General features: G+C 35.8%; 1 protein-coding gene across 5 annotated transcripts in view; it reads right to left on the bottom strand.

Annotated features, from left to right (window-relative positions):
• The window catches only part of LOC150093607 (cyclin-dependent kinase 4-like), a 358,246-nt gene that overhangs the window by 74,385 nt on the left and 261,704 nt on the right, over positions 1-22,157 (bottom strand). For all 5 annotated transcript variants that reach the window (XM_090412879.1, XM_090412878.1, XM_090412877.1 and 2 more), the window contains one exon: positions 5,281-5,422. In XM_090412879.1, coding sequence (XP_090269005.1) covers positions 5,281-5,422 — 142 coding nt within the window. The remainder of the gene's footprint in view (positions 1-5,280; positions 5,423-22,157) is intronic.

Raw genomic sequence — 22,157 nt, forward strand, 5'->3', positions numbered from 1 at the left:
AGTCATGTTTACCTATTCGAGTTGCCAAAAGCTGTCACACCTTATTATTAAATCACTCTGGATTAGAGAAAGATGTTGGAAGTTTTTTTTCACTTGGTTAGACTATAAATTATATATTTAGTTTAATCCTTTATCCAAGTGTAAGCCAACAAAGTTTGCGCCTGAAGTATCTTCAGGACTGGGGCAACCATAGCAAAGGTGGACAAAGCTTCATATCACTTGCCTTAGTATCCCATCGAAACTGGTCTGGGTGACCCTTCCCATAATGCATAGCATTATACGTCTGCAAGGAGATGTGCTTTGATTATGGGATACTTTGCTACGGTATAGGTAAACATGACTTCTGCATTGCTTCAACCTTGGTATCACCTCTGGGCCTGGCTTCCACTGATGAGACCTCAATAAAGGTCAAAACTGGTTGGAAGTTTGGGTGATGAATGGCAATGCTGTAGCCCATGAAGTTAACTGAGGCACAGCTATTGCTGTTACCCCTCAGATGACATATGAGCAAATGAGCCATACATGTCCTCAAGGAAATGTGCTTTGCATTATGTGATACTAAGGAAAGTGATGTGAAGCTTTATCCACCTTTGCTATGAGTTGCCCCAGTCCTGAAGATACTTCAGATGCAAACTTTGTTGGCTTACACTTGGATAAACGATTAAACTAAATATATAGTTTATAGTCTAACCAAGTGAAAAAAAACTTCCAACATATTTCAAACTGTTCATGTTTTTACATGATTAGAAGAAAGCAGGGAATTATAGTACATTCCTATGCATTATGGGAAGGGCCACTATCCAACTGGTTTCAACCTTTATTGAAGTCTCATCAGTGGGCGCCAGACCCACAATAGATACCAGTGTTGAATTAATGCAGTGGACACACATTTCCTATATACAAGTAATAAAAATGTTATCAACAATAGCATTGTGCACCACGGAAAAGGTGTGCGTGTTTGTGTGCTTTGCATTATGGGATACAAAGGCAATTAATGTGAACTCAATTAGTTTCTATACACAAGTAGCATAATTTTGAATGTATTTCATGCACAAACTTTGCTTACAACTGAATAAAGATAAAACAAGAATATAATTTCTTGGCTAGTTTAATTTAATTTGAAACCAAGTGAAGAAACTTCCTACATCTCAAATCAAGAGATATTGATAAGATGATACACCTTTTTACTACTTGTATATATACAGGGTGTTTCAAATGGGTGTATACAATTTACTAGGAGAATAGAGAATAACTCAGAAGATGTACAAAAGCTGAGTGAGTGTCATAATGTAGTCAAACACATCAATTTTTGGTCGCATAACTTTAGTACCAAATGACAACACTAGATGGCATGATACGTTACACCATTTGAAAATGGCAACTTTCAATGGTGCAGAGCAAGCATTGCGTGTTTTAGCTTGAGGAAATGAAGTAAGCAACACAAATTCACAGGAATTTCCGCACTAGTAGGCACACGATCTACACATCGACAAGAATTTTGTGGAAACAGGCTGTTCTGTTTGTCATCCTGGGTCAACGGGAAGGAAGGCTACGTTCTACTGATGCTGTTGTGAAAGCTCAGAAAAGTTTCAAGAGACGCCCTGGAAAGTCAACCAGATGGATGCCTCATCAAATTGGAATTCCACATGTGACTGTGTGGTGTGTTTTATGATAGTGTCTACATTTAAGGTCCTGAAAATTTACCCTCGTACAGCATTTGAAGAAAGACAATAAGAAGATAGCCAGGATTTCTGTACAGAAATTATCAGTACGATAGAACAAAATGGACTTTTTGGACACAATCATTTTCAGTGACAAGTGCACTTTTCAGTAAGCGGGCAAGTAAACACTCACAACTGCAGAATATGGGAAAACGAAAATCCACATGCCATCATAGAATATATTCGCCAAACTCAAAGGCTAACATTTTTTGCACCAGAAGCAAAAAGAAAGTGCATTCTTTTTCTTGGAGTCTACCATTACTGGTGGTGTGTATCTGGACATGCTACAAGGGTACCTAATACCACAATTAGGTGACAATGACCAAAATGGGTACTTACATTTCCAACAACATGGAGCGCCTCCTCATTACCTGAAAGACGCAAGGTCATACCTTGACACTCATTTTCCAGGCAGATGGATTGGTAGAGAGGCACGTGCAGCATAGCCACTGCATTCCCCCCGACCTTACACTGTTAGATTTTTTCTTGTGGGACTTTGCAAAGGTCAACTGCTTGTACCACCACTACCAGTCAATTTGGATGAGATGCATTCTAGAATTACTGCCACCATTGCTGAAGTTGCCAGATATACTCTGCCACATGTGGCAGGTAATTGATTACAGATGGGACATCTGCAGAATTGCTGGAGGCAGTCATATCAAACCTTAACTGTCCGCATTTAAACTTCAAGTGTTACGCTACATTTGTCATTCAAAGTTGTATACTCCCTTTTGAAACACACTGTGTATATATATATATATATATATATATATATATATATATGATTAGTACTATTAACTCGGGGTTGGGATATGTTCATTTTTCTAAATTAACTGACTTAAAACCCGAGAATTATAACACAATGACATTTATTTGAAGAAAAAAAAAACGCAACATGTTTCGTCAAGAATGACTTCATCAGGCAATAAGAACATAGAAAGATATTAAAAGACACGAAATTAACATTGACACACTCTAAAGCTATACAATTATAAAGCCATAATATTAACAACCAATTATCCCACCGTCAACGTAGAGACACAGGACGACTCCAAAGGTCATATCGTCTTGCCATATATCAGCACACTATCCAAAAAGCTGAGTAGAATTCTAAAGAAGTTTAACATAAAAACGTGCTTCTCGACTATGCCAAAAATAAGATCACGCTTCAACAACTATAAACAACCTCACAATCTTCTACAATTCCCAGGTGTATACAAGGTCACTTGTGAATGCGGAAAGCCTTACTATGGGCAGACAGAGAAATCTATCTTACTACGTCTCGAAGAGCACCAGCGTGACATTGCTTATAAGAGAACCAGAGCAACTGCTCTGTCAAGCCATGTCCTGTTTTCAATAAACACGAACAACGAAAGCCACCAACATGAAATAAACTGGCCATCAACTTCAAACCTACACATCTCCCATGATGAAGTAGAGCGCCGCATTGTCGAGTCAAAAGAAATCACCTTGGACCCTTTTCACATGAATAACAATCTTAGCTATAATTTGGCTGACTCTTTCAACTCTACTATTAGATACTGGAGATCGCGTGATTCCACACACGCACAGGTGTACAACAATAGAACTTTAACTCGGACTGTAGTTCAAGCTCATAATAACTGTAATTTACAGTCGAATATTATGGCTTTATAATTGTATAGCTTTAGAGTGTGTCAATGTTAATTTCGTGTCTTTTAATATCTTTCTATGTTCTTATTGCCTGATGAAGTCATTCTTGACGAAACATGTTGCGTTTTTTTTCAAATAAATGTCATTGTGTTATAATTCTCGGGTTTTAAGTCAGTTAATTTAGAAAAATGAATATATATATATATATATATATATATATATATATATATATGACCTCTGAATTAATTCAACCTTGGTATCCCTTCTAGATCTGGCTCCCACTGATGATGTTTATTAATGTTCATCTCTGAGCTTGCTTGCTTCCTGGAAACTAGAGAGGCTCTGCTTGGTGGTGAGTTTTTGCCTGTCACTGAGTGAAACCACTGTTGAATTTCTTGTCCTGGGATGACTTAGGTCAGGAGTGATGACAATGGTTTTCATTGTCTTGTTTTCAAAACTTAATGAGTAAAATGATCCTTCAGACCACACTGAGGTTGAGTGATTTGAGGGATTGCTCTAGTTTTTGGAGAAGGGCTGTATTTAAATAGCCTCTGATTCCAGGGAGTAGAGCAGTATTGCTTGGTGGCAGGTTCTTCCCAGTCACTGAGTGAAGCCACCAATGAGAGTTTAATGAGTTTAGTAGTGATCCTTTTTGGATCACTCAATGAGATTTAGAGTTTTTTTAATCTCAGTGAAATTAAAAAAAAAAAAACTTGAGCAATGTGTGATTAGAATAAGACTTTCCCATATCTTAGATAGCAAGAGGCAGTCATTCTGATTTAAATTCAGACAATGAATAAGCACGTTTCAAATCACATGATACTGTAGTCTGTATCTATTCTGTGCTGTGCCAATCCAGATTTCTCGAACTTAAATTTCTCAAATTGTCTTTACTTAAATTGGAATGACTGCTTCTCACCATCTAAGACATGGGAAAGTCTTATTCTAATCACACATCAAATTTTTTTTAATACATTTAATGAATACTTAATAATGCAATGTTTCCTCAGTTTTACCATTGCATTGTTTTATGTATAAGATCACGCAGCTCTTACTGTTTCGAATTAATCCATTGTTTGCGTTCTATCTTTCGTTTGCATTTCAAATCACATGATACTGTAGTCTGTATCTATTCTGTGCTGTGCCAATCCAGATTTCTCGAACTTAAATTTCTCGAATTGTCTTTACTTAAATTGGAATGACTGCTTCTCACCATCTAAGACATGGGAAAGTCTTATTCTAATCACACATCAAATTTTTTTTAATACATTTAATGAATACTTAATAATGCAATGTTTCCTCAGTTTTACCATTGCATTGTTTTATGTATAAGATCACGCAGCTCTTACTGTTTCGAATTAATCCATTGTTTGCGTTCTATCTTGTGACTATCATTACCTTTGATGAATGGCATGTAATATTCTGGCTGAAATATGTGACTTTAAATAAATATTATTACAGTACTTATTTCCCTTGTGTGTTTTGTGTAAATTAAAGAAGTCTCTCATGGCACAAGTATCTGTTAAAGAACATAAGACAGGACTGTGGTTTGGTAGCAGTGAAGTTTACTTGCCCCACTAGAGATTGGTAAGAAGCTCAGTTTAGACTAGTCCCCCCCCTACTTCCAATTTCCAAAAAATAAGATTAAAAAAAAAAGAAAAAGAGCCCTTTTTCTTCTCTTTGGGAATAATGGGTATCTGGGCATTTATTTAACTGGTTAATCTAATTTATCTTGATTAGTGACCTGGTAAAAACAGGAGACATGTTAAACACGTCCAAAGTGAACTTACTTTAAGTACTATAGAAACATGAACTACAGAAATATGAGCTCTCATCATTGCTATGATTAAAAAACACCTTTAATGGGGATATATATAAATAAAAATATTGTAAACTGGTAATGTGACACATAATTCCTTATACCAACTTTGATTTTATCTGGTCCAAGTCCAGGGGAGGGACATTTTTCCAAAAATGTAGCTAGGTCTTGCTCTACGTGTTCAAATACTAAATATAATATCAACTGTTGCTCCTGTTCTAGACGGCGGCCATGGCAAATATCGAGTAATCTAGAAATGTTTAAAATACAAATCTATAGTACATCTAAAGTATATAAGTAAAAAATATCTTTTTGAAAAACACAAGTTTCTTAATAACAAAAATACAGTTAAAATTAAGATGTTCATAAATTTACTGGCTAGGCAGCATGAAGAGGATGCTGAAAAGAAAACTGAAGGATAAAGAAGATGCTGAAGGGTTTTCTATTTGATTCTCAATATGTCATATTTTGTAATTAACTACATGTAGCCTTCAGCATAAGGAAAAAGCTTTTATTCTATATTGAAACTATAATCACAATGTAAACAAATGCAATCAAAATCTAATAGCTGCTCACCTGTAATCCTATGGACAAAACCCATACCAATTTATCTAAATTCTCTGTTTAACACAGAATAATATAAAACAGATACTTTGATCATAAGTATGGGAATTCATATTCTGAAACTTCATTTATAAATGTCAGATTTATAACTGGTGAAGTCAGAAACATGCTTGCTGAATTTCTTAACTATAACTGATATCACTCTTGCTTCTTACCATGTGTTGCTGCTGATTTGTGCCTGTTGCTTTGACCAAGGCTTGGATGTCCTTCAGCATTTAAAGCTATATTAAAATTTTTAAAGAAAGTATAAAAAAATTCATGGACAAAGAGTAGTGTCTTATTGTGAAGCCTAGTTGCGTGGGAGAAGTGCACAAAGTATGAAGCATTCTAGGAAGATACATATCAAAAGATCTGCATTCTGCTGTAGACTAAAATGGCACACAGAATGGAACTTAATGACTTCAAGTGCAATACAAAATGTTATAATTTATCTTCTCTTCTGAAAAAGCTAACTATTATGCTATTACCTGTAATAAACCTGAAATTTTATGAAAGTCACATGCCCTAAATTACTGAAATAGATGTAATCACAACTGGCCAAACTATAACTCGCACTTACCAATGGGTCATATTTCAATTTATCCCGAGATAAGGGAAAAAATAAAGTCAAGCCATCTTCAGAATGGGTTATTTGTGCTCTGAATGTTTTCAGGAAGAACACGAGAAGGAAAGGTCGATTGGTAGCGCCTCTATTACTAATGGCTCAACCAAAAAGTTAAGCAAGTTTGAGCACGGTTAGTAGTTGGAAGGGTCAATCATTCGATGCTGTTGGCACACCCTCCCTTGACGAGCCTTTGGACTCCCTGGAGGTGTCAAATAATAATATCCCTTATCTGTTTATGGGTGAATGAATTTAGTGTTTTTCCTAATTCATTTCTTTCATTTACAAATGCTCAATAATTTACTTCTAATTTAATCCTCTCCACCTTATTTTCAATATATTCTCCTCACCTCCTCCTTGGGAAAAGATGACATATATCCCACACAATGTTATAGTTTGAGATTTTACAAAATACTATGGCCTTTAACTCCATCTAAATATCAGATAAAAATAGTTGATTATTATGATGATTTGATGACATCAATTTTTGCACCACCCTTGTACAATGGAACAATCATACATTCCTTCCATTCCTGTGGTATCCTTCCTGAGCTGAGACTCAAGTTATACAAACATGTCTAAGGCTTAGCAAATTTGGATGAGCATTCCTTTAGCAAACATGCTGATATTCCATCTGTCCCTATAGACAAATTCTTATCCAGGTTATGCAATGGCTCTACAACCTCATTTTCATGAACCTCTAACTTTTCATCCACTGTGCCCTAAGCACCATGTTACATACACTAGTTGATATACCTTAGCAAAGTGAGCACTCATTAATTGAACAATCTATGAGATTGTTCAATTAATGAGTGCTTAGCTTCTGACACTCAAGTACCATCTGCATTCAATAAAGTCATTCTTTCTTTTGCTTGAGGCTTAATGATAAAATTCTTTTGGATTGCCTTTAGCCTGCATAGCCAATTTCTTTTCATACTCAATTTAGCTTCTCATACGATATTCATTACTTTTATGGCTTGTACTTCATATATATTTCATAACTGATCTCACTCTTATTCTCATGCTATTCCTTTCACATGCTCTTTTTCTTATGGATCTCTGCTTAATTGGCTGATTATGCAGTATACACTGCTGCAGTGTAAATGTGTCTTGCTTGATGATCTGCTGAAATTAGCACACATCATGCAGGTACAAAGAAGCTGACAATGAGATGTGCAGGTCAATCTAGAATGAACATTTCAACATTAATTTCTGTCTTAATTCTTCTTTGGTGGAGCAGCAGCAGCATAGAACATTATTCCTTGATGTTTTATACATTAATTCTGATTTAAAGTGGGTAGATACTTGAAAAATTTCAATCTGAGTAAATATTTCATTATTAAGTGTAATAATGAAATATTTACTTAAATTGAAATTTCAAGTGTCTGCCCACTGTCTTCAAAGTATGCATATGCAAATTATTAAATAAAATACTCTTTACAAGGAGTAATTTTATAAGACCAAAAAACTCACTGCTAATCAATACATTTTTTTTTAAAAATATGAATCACATCACTGAACTTAAAGGTCATATCACATTTCTGCTGCTAATCCACTTAAACTTTGCAATTCATATTTTCTCAACCTTATTCCATTGTCTTCTGATAATGGAATGAGGACCATTTCCAGAGTTTCCATATCATACTGGAACTAGACTAGATGACTAAGTGTGCACACATTAATTCATGTGTGTTTTGACCAATACCTTGTACAGTATTAAAACTACCTATTCATCATCTTAGCATTCTAGGATATGAAGAATCTTTATAGGGCTTTTAAAGATGGTTTCATAATGTGGACATTTCTTCACAGAAGATGAAATAGAAGAAAATGTGTGCTACATAGGAGTCATTACAAATAAGACTTTCACCATTGCCTACTATTTTCAGAGTAGGCAATGGTGAAACACTCCTTTAAACTCAACAAGTATGGCTACATTAAGCCATCAAAACTTTCTTAGACAGTCATCTTAAAATCAAAGAAGATGAAATAGAAGAAAATGTGTGCTACATAGGAGTCATTACAAATAAGACTTTCACCATTGCCTACTATTTTCAGAGTAGGCAATGGTGAAACACTCCTTTAAACTCAACAAGTATGGCTACATTAAGCCATCAAAACTTTCTTAGACAGTCATCTTAAAATCAAAGAAGATGAAATAGAAGAAAATGTGTGCTACATAGGAGTCATTACAAATAAGACTTTCACCATTGCCTACTATTTTCAGAGTAGGCAATGGTGAAACACTCCTTTAAACTCAACAAGTATGGCTACATTAAGCCATCAAAACTTTCTTAGACAGTCATCTTAAAATCAAAGAGGGCCCCCAAATTAGGACTTTAGGTCTGTTGTTCATTAAAGTTGGAAATATTTCCTAAACTCATCATTGCTTATATATTGTAACAAGTAGTTGTGCTCTGGAGATACCAGTTCGAAATCCAGAAAAATAAGCCAGTTTTACAAATAATATATTTTATTGTTTTGGTATCATGTAATACTGTTAAAAATAGCAGAGATGAATAACATTCAACTCCTGTCCACAAGCTTGATGTTTTCAATTATAGATCAGTCTATATACCTGCATTTGTAGTTTAAACTGTTTGGTTAGGAATGTGACACAGAATTTTGTAAATAAGAGGTTCTGCTTTAGCAGTCTACTTCCATTTATTAATAAAGTAACAAATGTATTGAATAAAGGAAATTCATAGATGATGATATTATTGGACTATGCAAAGGCATTGCAAATTAGAGATTAGTGGTGTGGCAAGCTGGTATACATCCTTGAGGAGATGCAGACAGATAATGGGTTGGTTGGGATACTAGCTACTCTGAATGATACCAGCAGGATGTGTAGAGTAGAAAGGTGGCACACCATAGATGCCGATGGTTTAAATTTCATACTTTTTAAAGTTTTAAGTCTTATTTTTTAAAACTTTTAGTCTATCCTTGCAGGTCAAAGAGGCGAAACTGCAGTTTTAATGACGATCTCCAAAAAGAATTCAAATTTATTAAACTCGACAAGCTGTGTAGTGATGTCCAACACTGTAACATCCATTTTTCCGTTGATCATGGAGGTAGAAGCGACATCAACCAACATGTATGTAGCAGAAACACAAGGATGCTGAAAAGACTCTGGCTTCAGTTAAAAACTGAAGCTCGTTTATAGTGAGACGTGATGGTGATAGTGAAAGCAATAAAATTGCATCAAGTTAAGCTCTTGTTGTTATCATACTGTGCGTCATGGCCAAAGTTTTCCTGCAAATGACTGCTTTTCAACATTCATGAATAAAATTTATGAACCAAAATTCTTCAGCACGTACCAAATCAGAAGCAATAATTACCAATGTTTTATCACCATAAATACTGGGCTTAACAATAGAGGATTTGAATAAAACAAAAAGCATTACAGTCAGTTTCGATGCATCAAACAAAAAAAGAATCAAACTTTTTCTAATCGTTGTGCAGTACTCTTTGCCAAATTGTGGTGTTCAAGACAAAATTATAGACTTTATTTTCTTAGCTGGGGAAACATCTGACCTACAGTGTACTATGTTGAAGGAAGTGACAAATTTGCCTTACAAAACAAAATTGTTGCTTTGTGTATAGATAACATGATCACCAATTTTGGTGGTTGCAAAAGACTTGGCAAAAATAATGGGTTTATGTACTAAAAAATTTTTATCGTCTTACCTTTTCAGAATATTATATAACCATACTCCCATTTTTGTTTCAAAGAAATATGGTCAGTCTACCAATAAGCATTGTAGAAGTTGTCTCACACAGGTAACAAAATTCATCCACCACTTTAATTCACATCCATGACTGCATTAGAAGTACACCCATGATCTATTCTCCATGGTTGAAGAGTGGAAGCACTGTCCACCTGACCAACAAACTGGGCACATGCAGATGTTAAAAAAGTAATTTTCAGTTTTAGGTTCAAGACTGACTCACTGTAACTAGAGCATTTTTATAATTAAACAATAAGGGAATACTGATTGATTTGAATTATTTTAGTTTCTTTCACTGCTAATTTTTCCAAATCAGTGACTCATGATGAACCAGCCACATCCTTGTCCACAGCAACCACTATTATTTCTATTCATATAATAAGTATTTGATGAAATTCATTAAACTCCTGCCATTCCTCTTGCAAACACATTTGCCTTTCTAATAGTTCTTCCTTGCATCCTTTACACAAATAAATACTTGTGCCTCATTTCCACTTCTTCCAATTTTTGGCATTAAAGTGCAGATTTTCTAATATCACCCCTTTCTCTGATCAGAGTCATCCAAAAAAACTCACATTCTTAGGTGAACAATTCAAAAATCGAGACCGCATAAGACATTTATTTTATATTAGTCCATATACAAGTGACTTCAAAACTCAAGCTAAAGAGATTTCATTGAAAATTCATATTTGGAATCACAAAATGTTTCAACACATTCAAATTTTCTTTCAATCAAGTTGCACAACAGAAAAAGCATTGAAAATATATATTGCAATAATATAAGTTTTTAACACTGGTTGAATACAATTTAAGAAAGCTGAAGATTTACACATACAATGTCCATATGGCTTAATTTAGTCAAAATGATTCACTGATAATTCTTCACTAGCTGTATGAAATAAAATTTCGTATGTAAGATCTCTGTTTCAGTTTTGGTTTCAATGAGACCACAGTTTTGGTTTCAATGAGACCACTTTAGTGCCCAAGTAAAATTCTATGCCAAAAGTACTTAAGTCAAAAGTTGGTATAGCATAAGCATATCATAATTTTTGACACGCTCACTAAATTTTTTCTATAAAACTACCACTAGTCATTAAAGTTCTTAGAATAACATAAATTTCTCATGGATATCATGATAGTCCTCACAAAAATAACCAGAAACATCAACAATGAAAATTACAACTCCGAACAATTTCAAAAACTGTACCATACATAAAGAATTAAAAGAGCTTGCCACAGTGATGAGTATTTAGCCATTTATACCAATTATATATTTGGTTTAATCCTTTATCCAAGTGTAAGCAAACAAAGCTTGTTTGCCTGAAGTATTTTCAGGACTGGGGCAACTCATGGTAAAGGTGGTATAATTTAGCCATGTTTGTACTTTGATGTTTAATAGAGAAAAGACATGTTTGAAGATGAATATTAAGTAACTAAATTTATTTAGCTAATTAGACTAATTAAATATTTTGCCTTGGTCACATAAGAAAAAAAAAATAACCTCGAAAACAAAAAGAAAACTTCATCAGTAAATTTTAAAAAATCAAAAGAAAACATTGGGAGAAGTGCATTATTGGGGCTGTCTGTCAAAAAATAGGACCTCCATAACGGATTCATGCAAAGCAGCAGCTTAAGAAAAGAAATCATAATGAAATTCCAGCCTAGTAAATTGGCGGGAGAGAGAATACAGAGGAGAACATAAAAATGCTGTGTGTAAAAGTAGCTTGACAAAATTTGGCAGAAGATTATGAAAAAAACACAGAAGACAAACTATAAGACAAATATCATAAGGACAAAATGTTTTGAGGTTACTCAAAAACTTTGAAATGGAAGAAAGAGTAATAACAAAAAAACAATAATAGATGCCAACAGATATATAAAAACTAAAGATAAGGAGACTGTTTATACCTAGAAGAATTACTTAGAAAAATGACTAATGACAGAGCTGGTCACAGAAAACAGTAACTTCATGGAGACTGCTAAGAAAGCTGTTGAAGAACAGCTAAGCTCAAGCCTTTATGGATGACTTGAACAAATTTTTACTTTAAAAACAGGTGAGAAATCTTGGGAATATAAAGGATTACTATTTGTTTAAATTTTGAAGATTTTGAAAAGATCTATGACAAGTTATCAAGTGGAAATCTCTTCAAATGTCAAAATTATATGGTGTAAAGGATACATTATACAAAATAATATATATCCTATACTCTGAAAGTCAGTGGCACAGGAAGATGATTTGATGTAAAAACCAAGTACAATACAAAGTGTACATTATTCCCATTATCAGTTACTTAATATTATCTTATGGATCACATTTCTCGTAAATAAAATAACGGTAAATGCATCCATCATGTTCAACTTTAAAACATTCACACTCTTAGTATTCACACATCCAACCACTACACAACTTCCAGGGATAGTATGTTCTTTGCTCCTCTCACATTCCACTCTATTTTCTAATCTCTTCTGTAATAATCTGGCAAAACCCCATCTTCAAACTTTAATGCCTCTATTATATCACTGTCTCTTTTTCTACCTATCCACTAAACTTTACATTTCCTCAACATCTGCCCATAACCAACATTCCAGAGATGTGACACTTCTTTAATCACTTTTTTTTAAACATGTGTGGTCCGACCAATTTCTTGTAGAATCTCCTTATCTCTACTTGTTAATGTACCTCCTGATCATAACAGCAATTGAGTAGCTTTTCCAACCCTTGTAATGTATCTTCTGAACTTCAAGCCTCTGCTGATCATCACTCCTGATCACATACTTCATCCACCTCCTGAAGTACACTTCCATCAATACATTACACAGTTCTATACATTTCTATCCCAAAATGCAAAGCGCTGCACTCTGGGGGGGGGGGGGGAGGTGCAATGTAAACATTAAAACTGAAACTTCAGTCATCTGTCCAAGCTAAAAAATCATTCAATCTCTGGTCAATTCATGCAAAATATCACTAACAGTTGGAGTCCTAAAACAGAATCCAGCAGCACACCCAGGGTCGTCACCAGATTAGATCGTGCCCTGAGGCAAACAATTAAATATCACCCACAATGGATTATAAGACAAAAATATAAGAAAATCTCCAATTGCTATTTTGTTTTTATTACAAGAGAAACATTGATGTAAAACGATTACATAATAATATTAATTAAATGTTTGATGTTTGCTCTACGGGGATATTGCACAATAAAACTGTTCATAAGCTCTTCTCAATGTAAATTATAAGCTATGTCCGCCTCTACTGATATAGTTGTTAGACCAACCAACCTTTCTTGGGTCATTGCTGTTCGTAAATAATTTTTAATCAGTTTAAGCTAGGAAAAACTTCTTTCCACACTTGCTACGCTAACAGAAATTGTTAGTATAGTGACGGCGCCTACCGCAATATGGCTGAATGAACACCCTTATTAAACACCATGAGGCAGGCAGCCTCTATGCAACACCCTGTCGACGGTACTGAGCACACCACTGGTTGCTTTCCTTTTCTGAGACACCGTCCATTCATACACAACTTGCTGGCAGAGAGCCAATATCCATTCCATCTAACAAATATGTTATTTCTCCTCATCATCCCCAGTTTGTACACCAATTAATGTAGTAATCTATTAAATGGATTTTGACCATTGTGAAGTCCAATTATTGCCTTGTCATATAATACCAGGGGCACGACAAGGGTATTTGCCACCCCTAATACTGCATTGTATTAGGGGTGACCGATGCATTGTATAATCCAAATTAGATATTAGCTACGTAAAATGCCACCCTATCAATGTCGATACACAGGTGCGGTGTACCCCTTGTACCCTCGGGTTGGTGCAGCCCTATATAATACGAACAGATCACTATAGCAAGACCTACCCGTAAGAAATCCATGCTGGCCATCATAAAGAATCCTATGTGTATCAAATCATGTATTCCAACACAATCCATTGCCATAATTACAACTACAGATATACAAACTAGTCTATAATTGGAAACTTCTGCTCTGGAACTATGCTTGTGAGGTAGCACTATTTTGCCTGTTTTCCACTTGTTTGGAACAATTCCCACTGCAAAACTTTCATTAAACCAGGTTCAAAGGCATAGATAGCATCCAGCTCAATCAACACTTGAAACACCTTTGACTGTTTAGTTCTAATCTCTCCATCATTTGTCTCCACTCCAAGGGCTGCACAGCATCCTTTATATCAGTATGACACATGCTAACAAAGTACTCATTCAACACCACTTTTTGCCATGGCCAACACTCTACTATAACACATCCACCAATGTGTTATTTCTCCTCATCTTCCCCAGTTTGCACCAATTAATGTAGTAATCTATTAAATGAATTTTTGACCATTGTGAAGTCCAATTGTTGCCTTGTCATAAAATACGAACAGATCACTAGAGCAAGACCTCTGTAATTACTCTGGCTTGCCAAGCAAACAAAGAATTCCTTGAATTTTACTTAATATGACAAGACAATCTTCTATTCTGGTACTTTTATGATAACCTTTTTTTGTACTTGCTTAATTTATCAGTGTTTGTTTGTTTGTTTTTCAAAAAAAATTTAAATGGTGCACATAACTCCAAATACACAAATAAAGCTTAATGTTTCTTCAGAATAACAAATTTATTTTGTTTAATTGCTATTTTCATGTGACTGTCTTTTTTTCCCCTTCTTTCTTTCTCCCTCCCACAATATACGCCATATTTCGATTTTCTCAGAACTTTGTTATGTGGTCACTTTGGCATCTGTTAAATCCATCACCCCCAATAAATTTTTTCTGGGCTTTTTAATATCAAAATATGCACTTTTCGAAACTTACAATAAAAATATTGTGCTATGTATTTTGATAATCATGCAGTTTTATTAGATTTAGTAGTAACTGTGACCAGTTTTCTAGCTATCATGGCTAAGCAACACGCAAACTGCAACAACAACTTCCGACGTATAAAGAAAGCGGTCTTTTGTATTTGCTGGCAATTGTTCTTATTAGGTGCACAATTGCGGTTTATGCCATTAAAATTTAAATAGACAGTAATAAATAGCTGCGCGTTTAATTCACCGTTGTGTCGGTATTAACAGTCGAACAGGTTGTTGTGGTGTTATGTCAGTTCCTAAGCAGAGCATAGCGATGAGATCACTAGAAGCAAAACTAGCGCACGCAGACAGCCGGCGAGGTGGAGTGGTCGAAGACATGCCAGGAATGCTCCGAGAGAAAAATGTTCAAGAATATTGACCTCTCGCCCGTTTGAGGGGCAGGAAGGGAAGGTCTCGGGAACGTGGGAACATCGCTATCCGAGCAAGCCGGATTGGTGCCGAGAGTTAAGTTGTGACGGCGGGACTAACCTGCCGCTATCTTGGAATGGTTGGCTAAACCGAGAACCTCACCGGTTACAAATTGGGTCTCTTAAATTTGTAATGAATATGTGTTACGGTGATCCACTATGAGGGTGTCTTTAACCTTGTACTCTGAAAAATCACACCCTTGTTTCAGCTCTTTCACAGCAAGTATTACGACGCCCACGTGCAATGTTGTGTTAGATTTAATGAATTAGTTCAACCTACTTCTATGTTTACACCTACACGAGAATAAAAACGGCTATGTTTCACTACGAATTTTTAAAAACAAAGTAAAAAATTAACAAATTAATATTTCAAATTATAAAGTGATTGTTATTATAAAGTAAAATGACTGAAAGACACACGAAAAATTAATAAAAGCCGAAATGAAGTCTTGTGGCTCTTCCTTTGATAATAAAATCAGTTTTATCAAACAACATTATGGTCAGACAGTCCAAAAATCGGTACTCTTTTCTTTTTTTTTTTTTTGGTTTTATAAATTTTATATATGAACGTGAAAGGTTAATGTAAATTTGAATAATTGGCTGTACTGAACACATTAATTTAAATACACTTTTATTACAATATTCATTTTAGGAGCTCATGCAGGATATATTTGTAGCGGGGGTGGGGGCTTCAGTATGTTTGATAATGGGTAGTTCATATCTTGACTTTTCAAATGTATGGTAAAAAAAAAAAAAAATCTTTAATTGCAAGCATGATGCTAGGGGGAAATACAGTGTAGCTGGTAGATTGCTACACTATGTTTCGGAAATGCCAAGTAACCCAATGATTAATCCACGGTGAATTTCAACGATCCTCAATTGAATCGATTTGGATTGCAGAACTAAATTCAGAAATCTTACGAGCGAGACCATCTGCAGTTATAAATAAATAATCTATGTATCCCTCTGATAATGCAGTAAATATCAGCTGTGAGAGAGAGAGAAAGGCACCCCAGTTAACCAAACTTATACTTGATGTTATATTCCAATAAACAGTAGTTTGTCAACTTGGACAAGATTTACAACAATAGTAATAATAATTGAAATTTTTTATGTTATTATTACTATTAATGGGATATTTCCATGGAGTCCTAGAACTTATCGCAGAAATCCATTCTATTTCATATAATGAATGTCATTACTTCTTAGTTGTGAAGTCATTCACCATGTGTGCACTTACTCCCTCAAGCAACATATTCCACCGCCTAAATATCTGCTCACTCTCTTGCTAACTGCACAGGGGCGCGCCAGTAGTGTCCGGCGCCTGTGTGCAAAACTTTAGTTGGCGCCTCTATACCCAGTAGCACGCCAGTAGTGTCCGGCGCCTGTGTGTAAAACTTAATTAGCGCCCCCCACCAATAAAAAATCACTTTAAAAAAACGTTTTTTTTTTTAAAGAATTTCCTCCTCTTTGGCGCCTGTGTGCGTCGCACACATTGTACATATGGCCGGCGCGCCCCTGTAACTGCACTCTAACTTTCAAGAATAACCTGTTGTTCTTTCCCAACCGAAATCATCTCTGTATCTATCTTGTAAAATCCTTTCATCAACTTCACCAACATTTCTCTCTCATGTCTTTTCTTTTCTGCCTATTCAGCAAGCTGCAATTCACATTCATTCAAACTATCCTCGTATTCACATTTCGCAGTGTCGATATTATCATAGTTATATGCATCCCTCTCTCTCTCTCTCTAGCTCGCATTGGTTTTATATCTCGATGTTACCTAGGCGACCAAACCTGTGCACAATAGTCAACATGTACTCAGATCAAGGACGTACAACGAGGAACAACAACAACTTCCTTATTCTACTCATCAATGTCTATCTCTGCATTGTAGTTACCCACTCAGTGGGATAGGAGCATAAATAAAAGTTGTGACGAACAACTTTTGTTAGGGACTAAGACACAACTTCCATTGGCACAGGAAGTGGGATTTCTCCTTTAGTCCATTCAAAATCAGAATTAGTACTGTTAATGATAAATTTGAAAGCATCGTCAGTTTCAGATTCAGCATCCACTTTTAATGAAGCTTGAGTTTTTGTCTCAAACCATTTGCTGGTAAGCTTTTAATTGGACTGCCATAGAATAATTCTTGGAAAACCATGGTTTGGATATTGAGTGGAAGACTGGACAGAATGGGGAATAAAGGTTCTCATTCCACATGGATAATTCCTGTAATAAGATCACAAGTATATGGATTTGGAGAAAGGAAACAGTAGTCCGACCATGAAAAGGAAGAGTGAAAGTCTATCTTCCCACTTGGCATTGTAATATCAAAGGGAACGTGGTTGTGAATTGCTGAGGGCAAAGCATTTCACTAAATATGAAACTTGGATGAGATTGTGATCGGAATTACTAAGAGAAGGTCACTACATATTTTAATATTTTTACATAGCCTTTTCTGATTATTCTCTCTAGCTATATTTGAACCAACAGTTTTATCTCCTTTCGACTGTGCATTTACTTGCTTATTAATGTCCCTATACCTTCCTTTCTTCTCATTATATGGATGCTGTTCCATCCTCTTTCTGCGTTCTTTCTTACAGCAAGTAACTAAAGTGCATCACGTCTCAAATAATTGTTTTTGTTCCTCTGTAATCCTTAAAAGTTTCATGCTCTGAATTGTTTCACGTACAGCTTTCTTGAAGACTTCTCCCACACTTTCTACATAATGATCTTGTATGGCTAGCTAGTTCAACTCTGTGAGCAACTAATTCTGGTAAATTCTAGGAGTATCGGTATTGCTTAATACTTTAGTGCAGGGGTCGCCACAGTTATTTGCCCGTCGAGCCCTTCAAGTTTCTTGACTCTTTATCGATCCCTTATATTTTACTATTACGTAATTATAATAGGACAAGCAAAAAAAAAGACGCTTATGTGAGTTTTTAGATTGTTTATTTTATAGTTACAGTGTTTATTGTATGTATATGTATAATATAGTATATATTATTATATTACTATTACTACTACTATTACTATCACTAGTAATATCACTGGTATTTCTAATGATATTAATAAACTACTGGTATTACTACAAGCGCTGCTCAACTCTTCAACATAGAGAAGTTTAGTTCGTGAATGAATAACGATTTAATTATAATATGTATGTTTATGAATTTTAGAACATTAACGCTCACTTGTATGTCGATGCGCAAAAATGAGACTGGGATCGAATACTTGTATCAGTAAATAAGAGCCACGCACGTGTTGCAATCTCGCTCCCACTGCGCCGACCGGCAGGAACCACCAACATCCGTTTATTGGTAAATACGTCATTTTGGCCTACTTGATTGGCCTCAGTAACTAATTTCATGACTCCATCTTACAGGTCCTATTCATGGACCTGTAAGATGGAGGTACTGATCCCACGATTCACTCTTAATTGCGTTGTCCATGTCTTTTGTTATGGAGGTAATCCAAGTTAACCGAATTAAATATTACATACAATGATGTCTTATATTTTTCTGTCGACCCCCAATCGACCCCTAACAATGTCATATCGACCCCTTTGGCGACCACTGCTTTAGTGTTAAGGGGTACATTTTCCAAGCTTCAAATGTAAAGTGGTCTTAACAGTACAGATCAGTGTTTCTCAAACTTTTTTCAACTACGGAACACTTCACAAATCCTGAAATTTTGACGGAACACCTTGGTTATTTTGTAATGTATAAATTAATAATTAATTGGTAATTTAGCTGATTTTTTATTATTAATCAATAATTGATAATTAATTGTTAATTAAACATCAATAAAACCATCATTAAATTAATTTGTGCTGACAAATTAATTTAAAAATTACAAATTCCAGAACTTCTCGCGGATCACCTATTCTCCTTCCGCAAAACACCAGTGTTCCGGGGAACACCGGTTGAGAACCACAGGTGTAGATGGTCGAAACCTATCTTCGAGTCTCTTACGTCCTAGAATACCTCACAGAACTTGTCCATTAAGTATTAATTAGGAGACAGTCAATCATATTTTTATGGATACCATCATGTGAGACCCAAGTGTGCTTGTAAATATCTTTATGCTTGAAATAGATGTTGGTTATTCTCGGTCCATTTAGTTTACCTAACTGGAGGCATCTCTCACTGTCCCAATTACCAACACCAATTGCCAATTATTACTTCCCGGTAATTAGAATCACTGCCAACGTTGGAATTCCAATACCTTAAAATAACTGTTATGTCACCTGCCTTATAGTCTCATATGGAAACGGCAGGGTTTTACTTCCGGAAATTCGGGTTTTTCGTCCCGCAAAGCAGGCAAACCGGTCATTAGAACAAAAGCAATTAACAGACATAACACACTGGCCTCATAGCCTGAGTTGCTTCGGCAGTAATTACAAATAAACCAAATCAATAAACCTGTCTTAAAACTGTTGAGTATATCTAAGAACTGCTTTAAAAAAAAATAAAAAAAACTCTTTCTGTCCATTTTCTAAACAATCCTTTCATTAATGTAGTTATACCCAAGAAGAACATTAATAATATTTTTCTTAATTAACGATGTTGCCTTGCTATTTTCCATGCTTTCTCTAGAGTATATGAATTGAGTGGTACCCTTCTATAAAAAACCTTTTTCCATCTCACTTCTTGTAGGGAAAAAATCTCCAACTTGTACTGGTGAAATTCTTCAGTGAGAATATCAAGAAAAAATTTACTAGGTCAAGCTTCGAGGAGTGAAATGGAAGTACCTGTGATGACCTCTGCTCCTGATTAGTCACTAGCTGATATCAGTCTACCTGAGGTGATCAGCCTCTTTTAAAAATGTCTATCACTGCAGCAACGTTTATTTTATATCCAAATTCAATATCATAGTCATATCCAGTCAGTTTAAATGGTCAAGCCAGATTCCCATGGCATGGACCAGTTCTGTAGGGTGCAATATCTTTCTCTCTCTCTCTTATTTCTCCCGCCTAAGAAGTTTTAAACCTATAGTACATCAGCACTATAGGTGATTAACAATTTATTTTTCTATATTTTTTATTTTTTTCATATTTTTTATGCATGTTAGGTCTTTAGAAACCCTGCTCTAGAGACCTAATATTGAACTTTTTCAAGCCACTTCAGGCCTCCAATGAGCAGGGATGTGGTCTCACACCAAAGGACGAAATTCATCTACCACCTAAACACATCTCTGCCTATGACATGATCTAAATCCACAGCAGTTTAATTGCAATGTGGTTACATTAACCACTCATCCAATCAGGTCAGTATATCCTACTAAAAATAATATGCTTATAGCGGGCAATGCTCGCTCGCTCGCTCGCTCGCTCACTCATAGCGTCTTCTGTAATAACAGGTTATACCAGCAGATTAGAAAATGACTGATATATACACTGCTTGGAAAGATGTCAACGGACACCATACTGTGAGGAACAAACAGCCATGGCTGTTTGTTTCTCACAAACAAAGTCATGATGCCCACCTTAATAAGATGTAGCACCTCCTTTCGCTGTAATGAATGCAGCAATCATACGGGGCATCATTTCAACAAACATATGATAGAGATCAATTGAAATTTTGGACCATTCTTCCTGTAGGCATGTAATGAGGTCCTGGACTGTTGAGGGACAGACGTCCCTTGACCTCATCCGACTCTCCAGTTCATCCCACAGATGTTCAAGGGTTGAGAACAGGTCTCTGTGGATGCCTGCCAAATGTGGTGATGTTCATGTCCACATACCACGCAGTTACGGAAGTAGCTTTATGACATGGTGCATTGTCTTGCAAGACCATAGTCAGTTCCACAGAAGTGGTACACAGTAGGCAGCACTGCATTGTCCAGAATGTTTAGAAATCTCTCGGATTTCAGTGTTTGTGGCACTATAAACAGAGGTCCGAGGCAAAACCAGGAAACACAAAATCATACCATCACACAACCACCTCCGAATTTCATAGTTTGGGCTTACGCACTCTTGTAAGAGACGTACACCGAGCATCCGCCATTCCCACACTCATCTATCTGCCCGTAAGAGGGTGCACCGTGATTCGTCCCTTCATAATACACCTTTCCAAGCTTCCACGTCCACTGTACATGCTCTTTGCACCACTGAAGGAGACGCTGCATGATGGTTATGGTAATATGGGGCTTGCATATTGCGGTCCTACCTTGGAAACCGATATTGTGAGCCTCATTTCTGAATGTTTTTGTTCAGATTTACGTTCCAGTCGATGCCCAGAACTCAGCATTGAACCTGTTGACTGAGGAATGGCGATTTTTACATATTATCTTTCGTACATCTGTTGACTGATGAATGGTGATTTTTACATATTATCCTTTGTAACATCCTAAGGTCAAGTGGGATGAGCGTGATGGGTCGTCCACTGCCACAATATATATATATATATATATATATATATATATATATATATATATATATATATATATATATATATATATATTGTAGCACACACACACACACACACACACAGTCATCCCTCGACTTACGTCCTTTCGAAGATACATCCATGATCCCATAAGGGAATAAATAACATTTTCGGCTATATATAGAGGCCCTGAACCAAAAGCGCATAGCCCTTAGCACTGTGATTATAACCGCTAAGGCACTAAGTGTCTTCAACATGTCGAAGGAGAAAGCAGAACCCGCTTATGACTACGGATTCAACGCTTCTTCCGGCTGGTTCATGAGATTCAAGCAATGTTTTGCGAAAATGTAT

This window comes from Typopeltis vanoorti, chromosome 23, assembly GCF_054136105.1.
Source record: "Typopeltis vanoorti isolate ZY-2024b chromosome 23, IOZ_Tvanoo_1.0, whole genome shotgun sequence".
Lineage (NCBI taxonomy): Eukaryota > Metazoa > Arthropoda > Arachnida > Uropygi > Thelyphonidae > Typopeltis > Typopeltis vanoorti.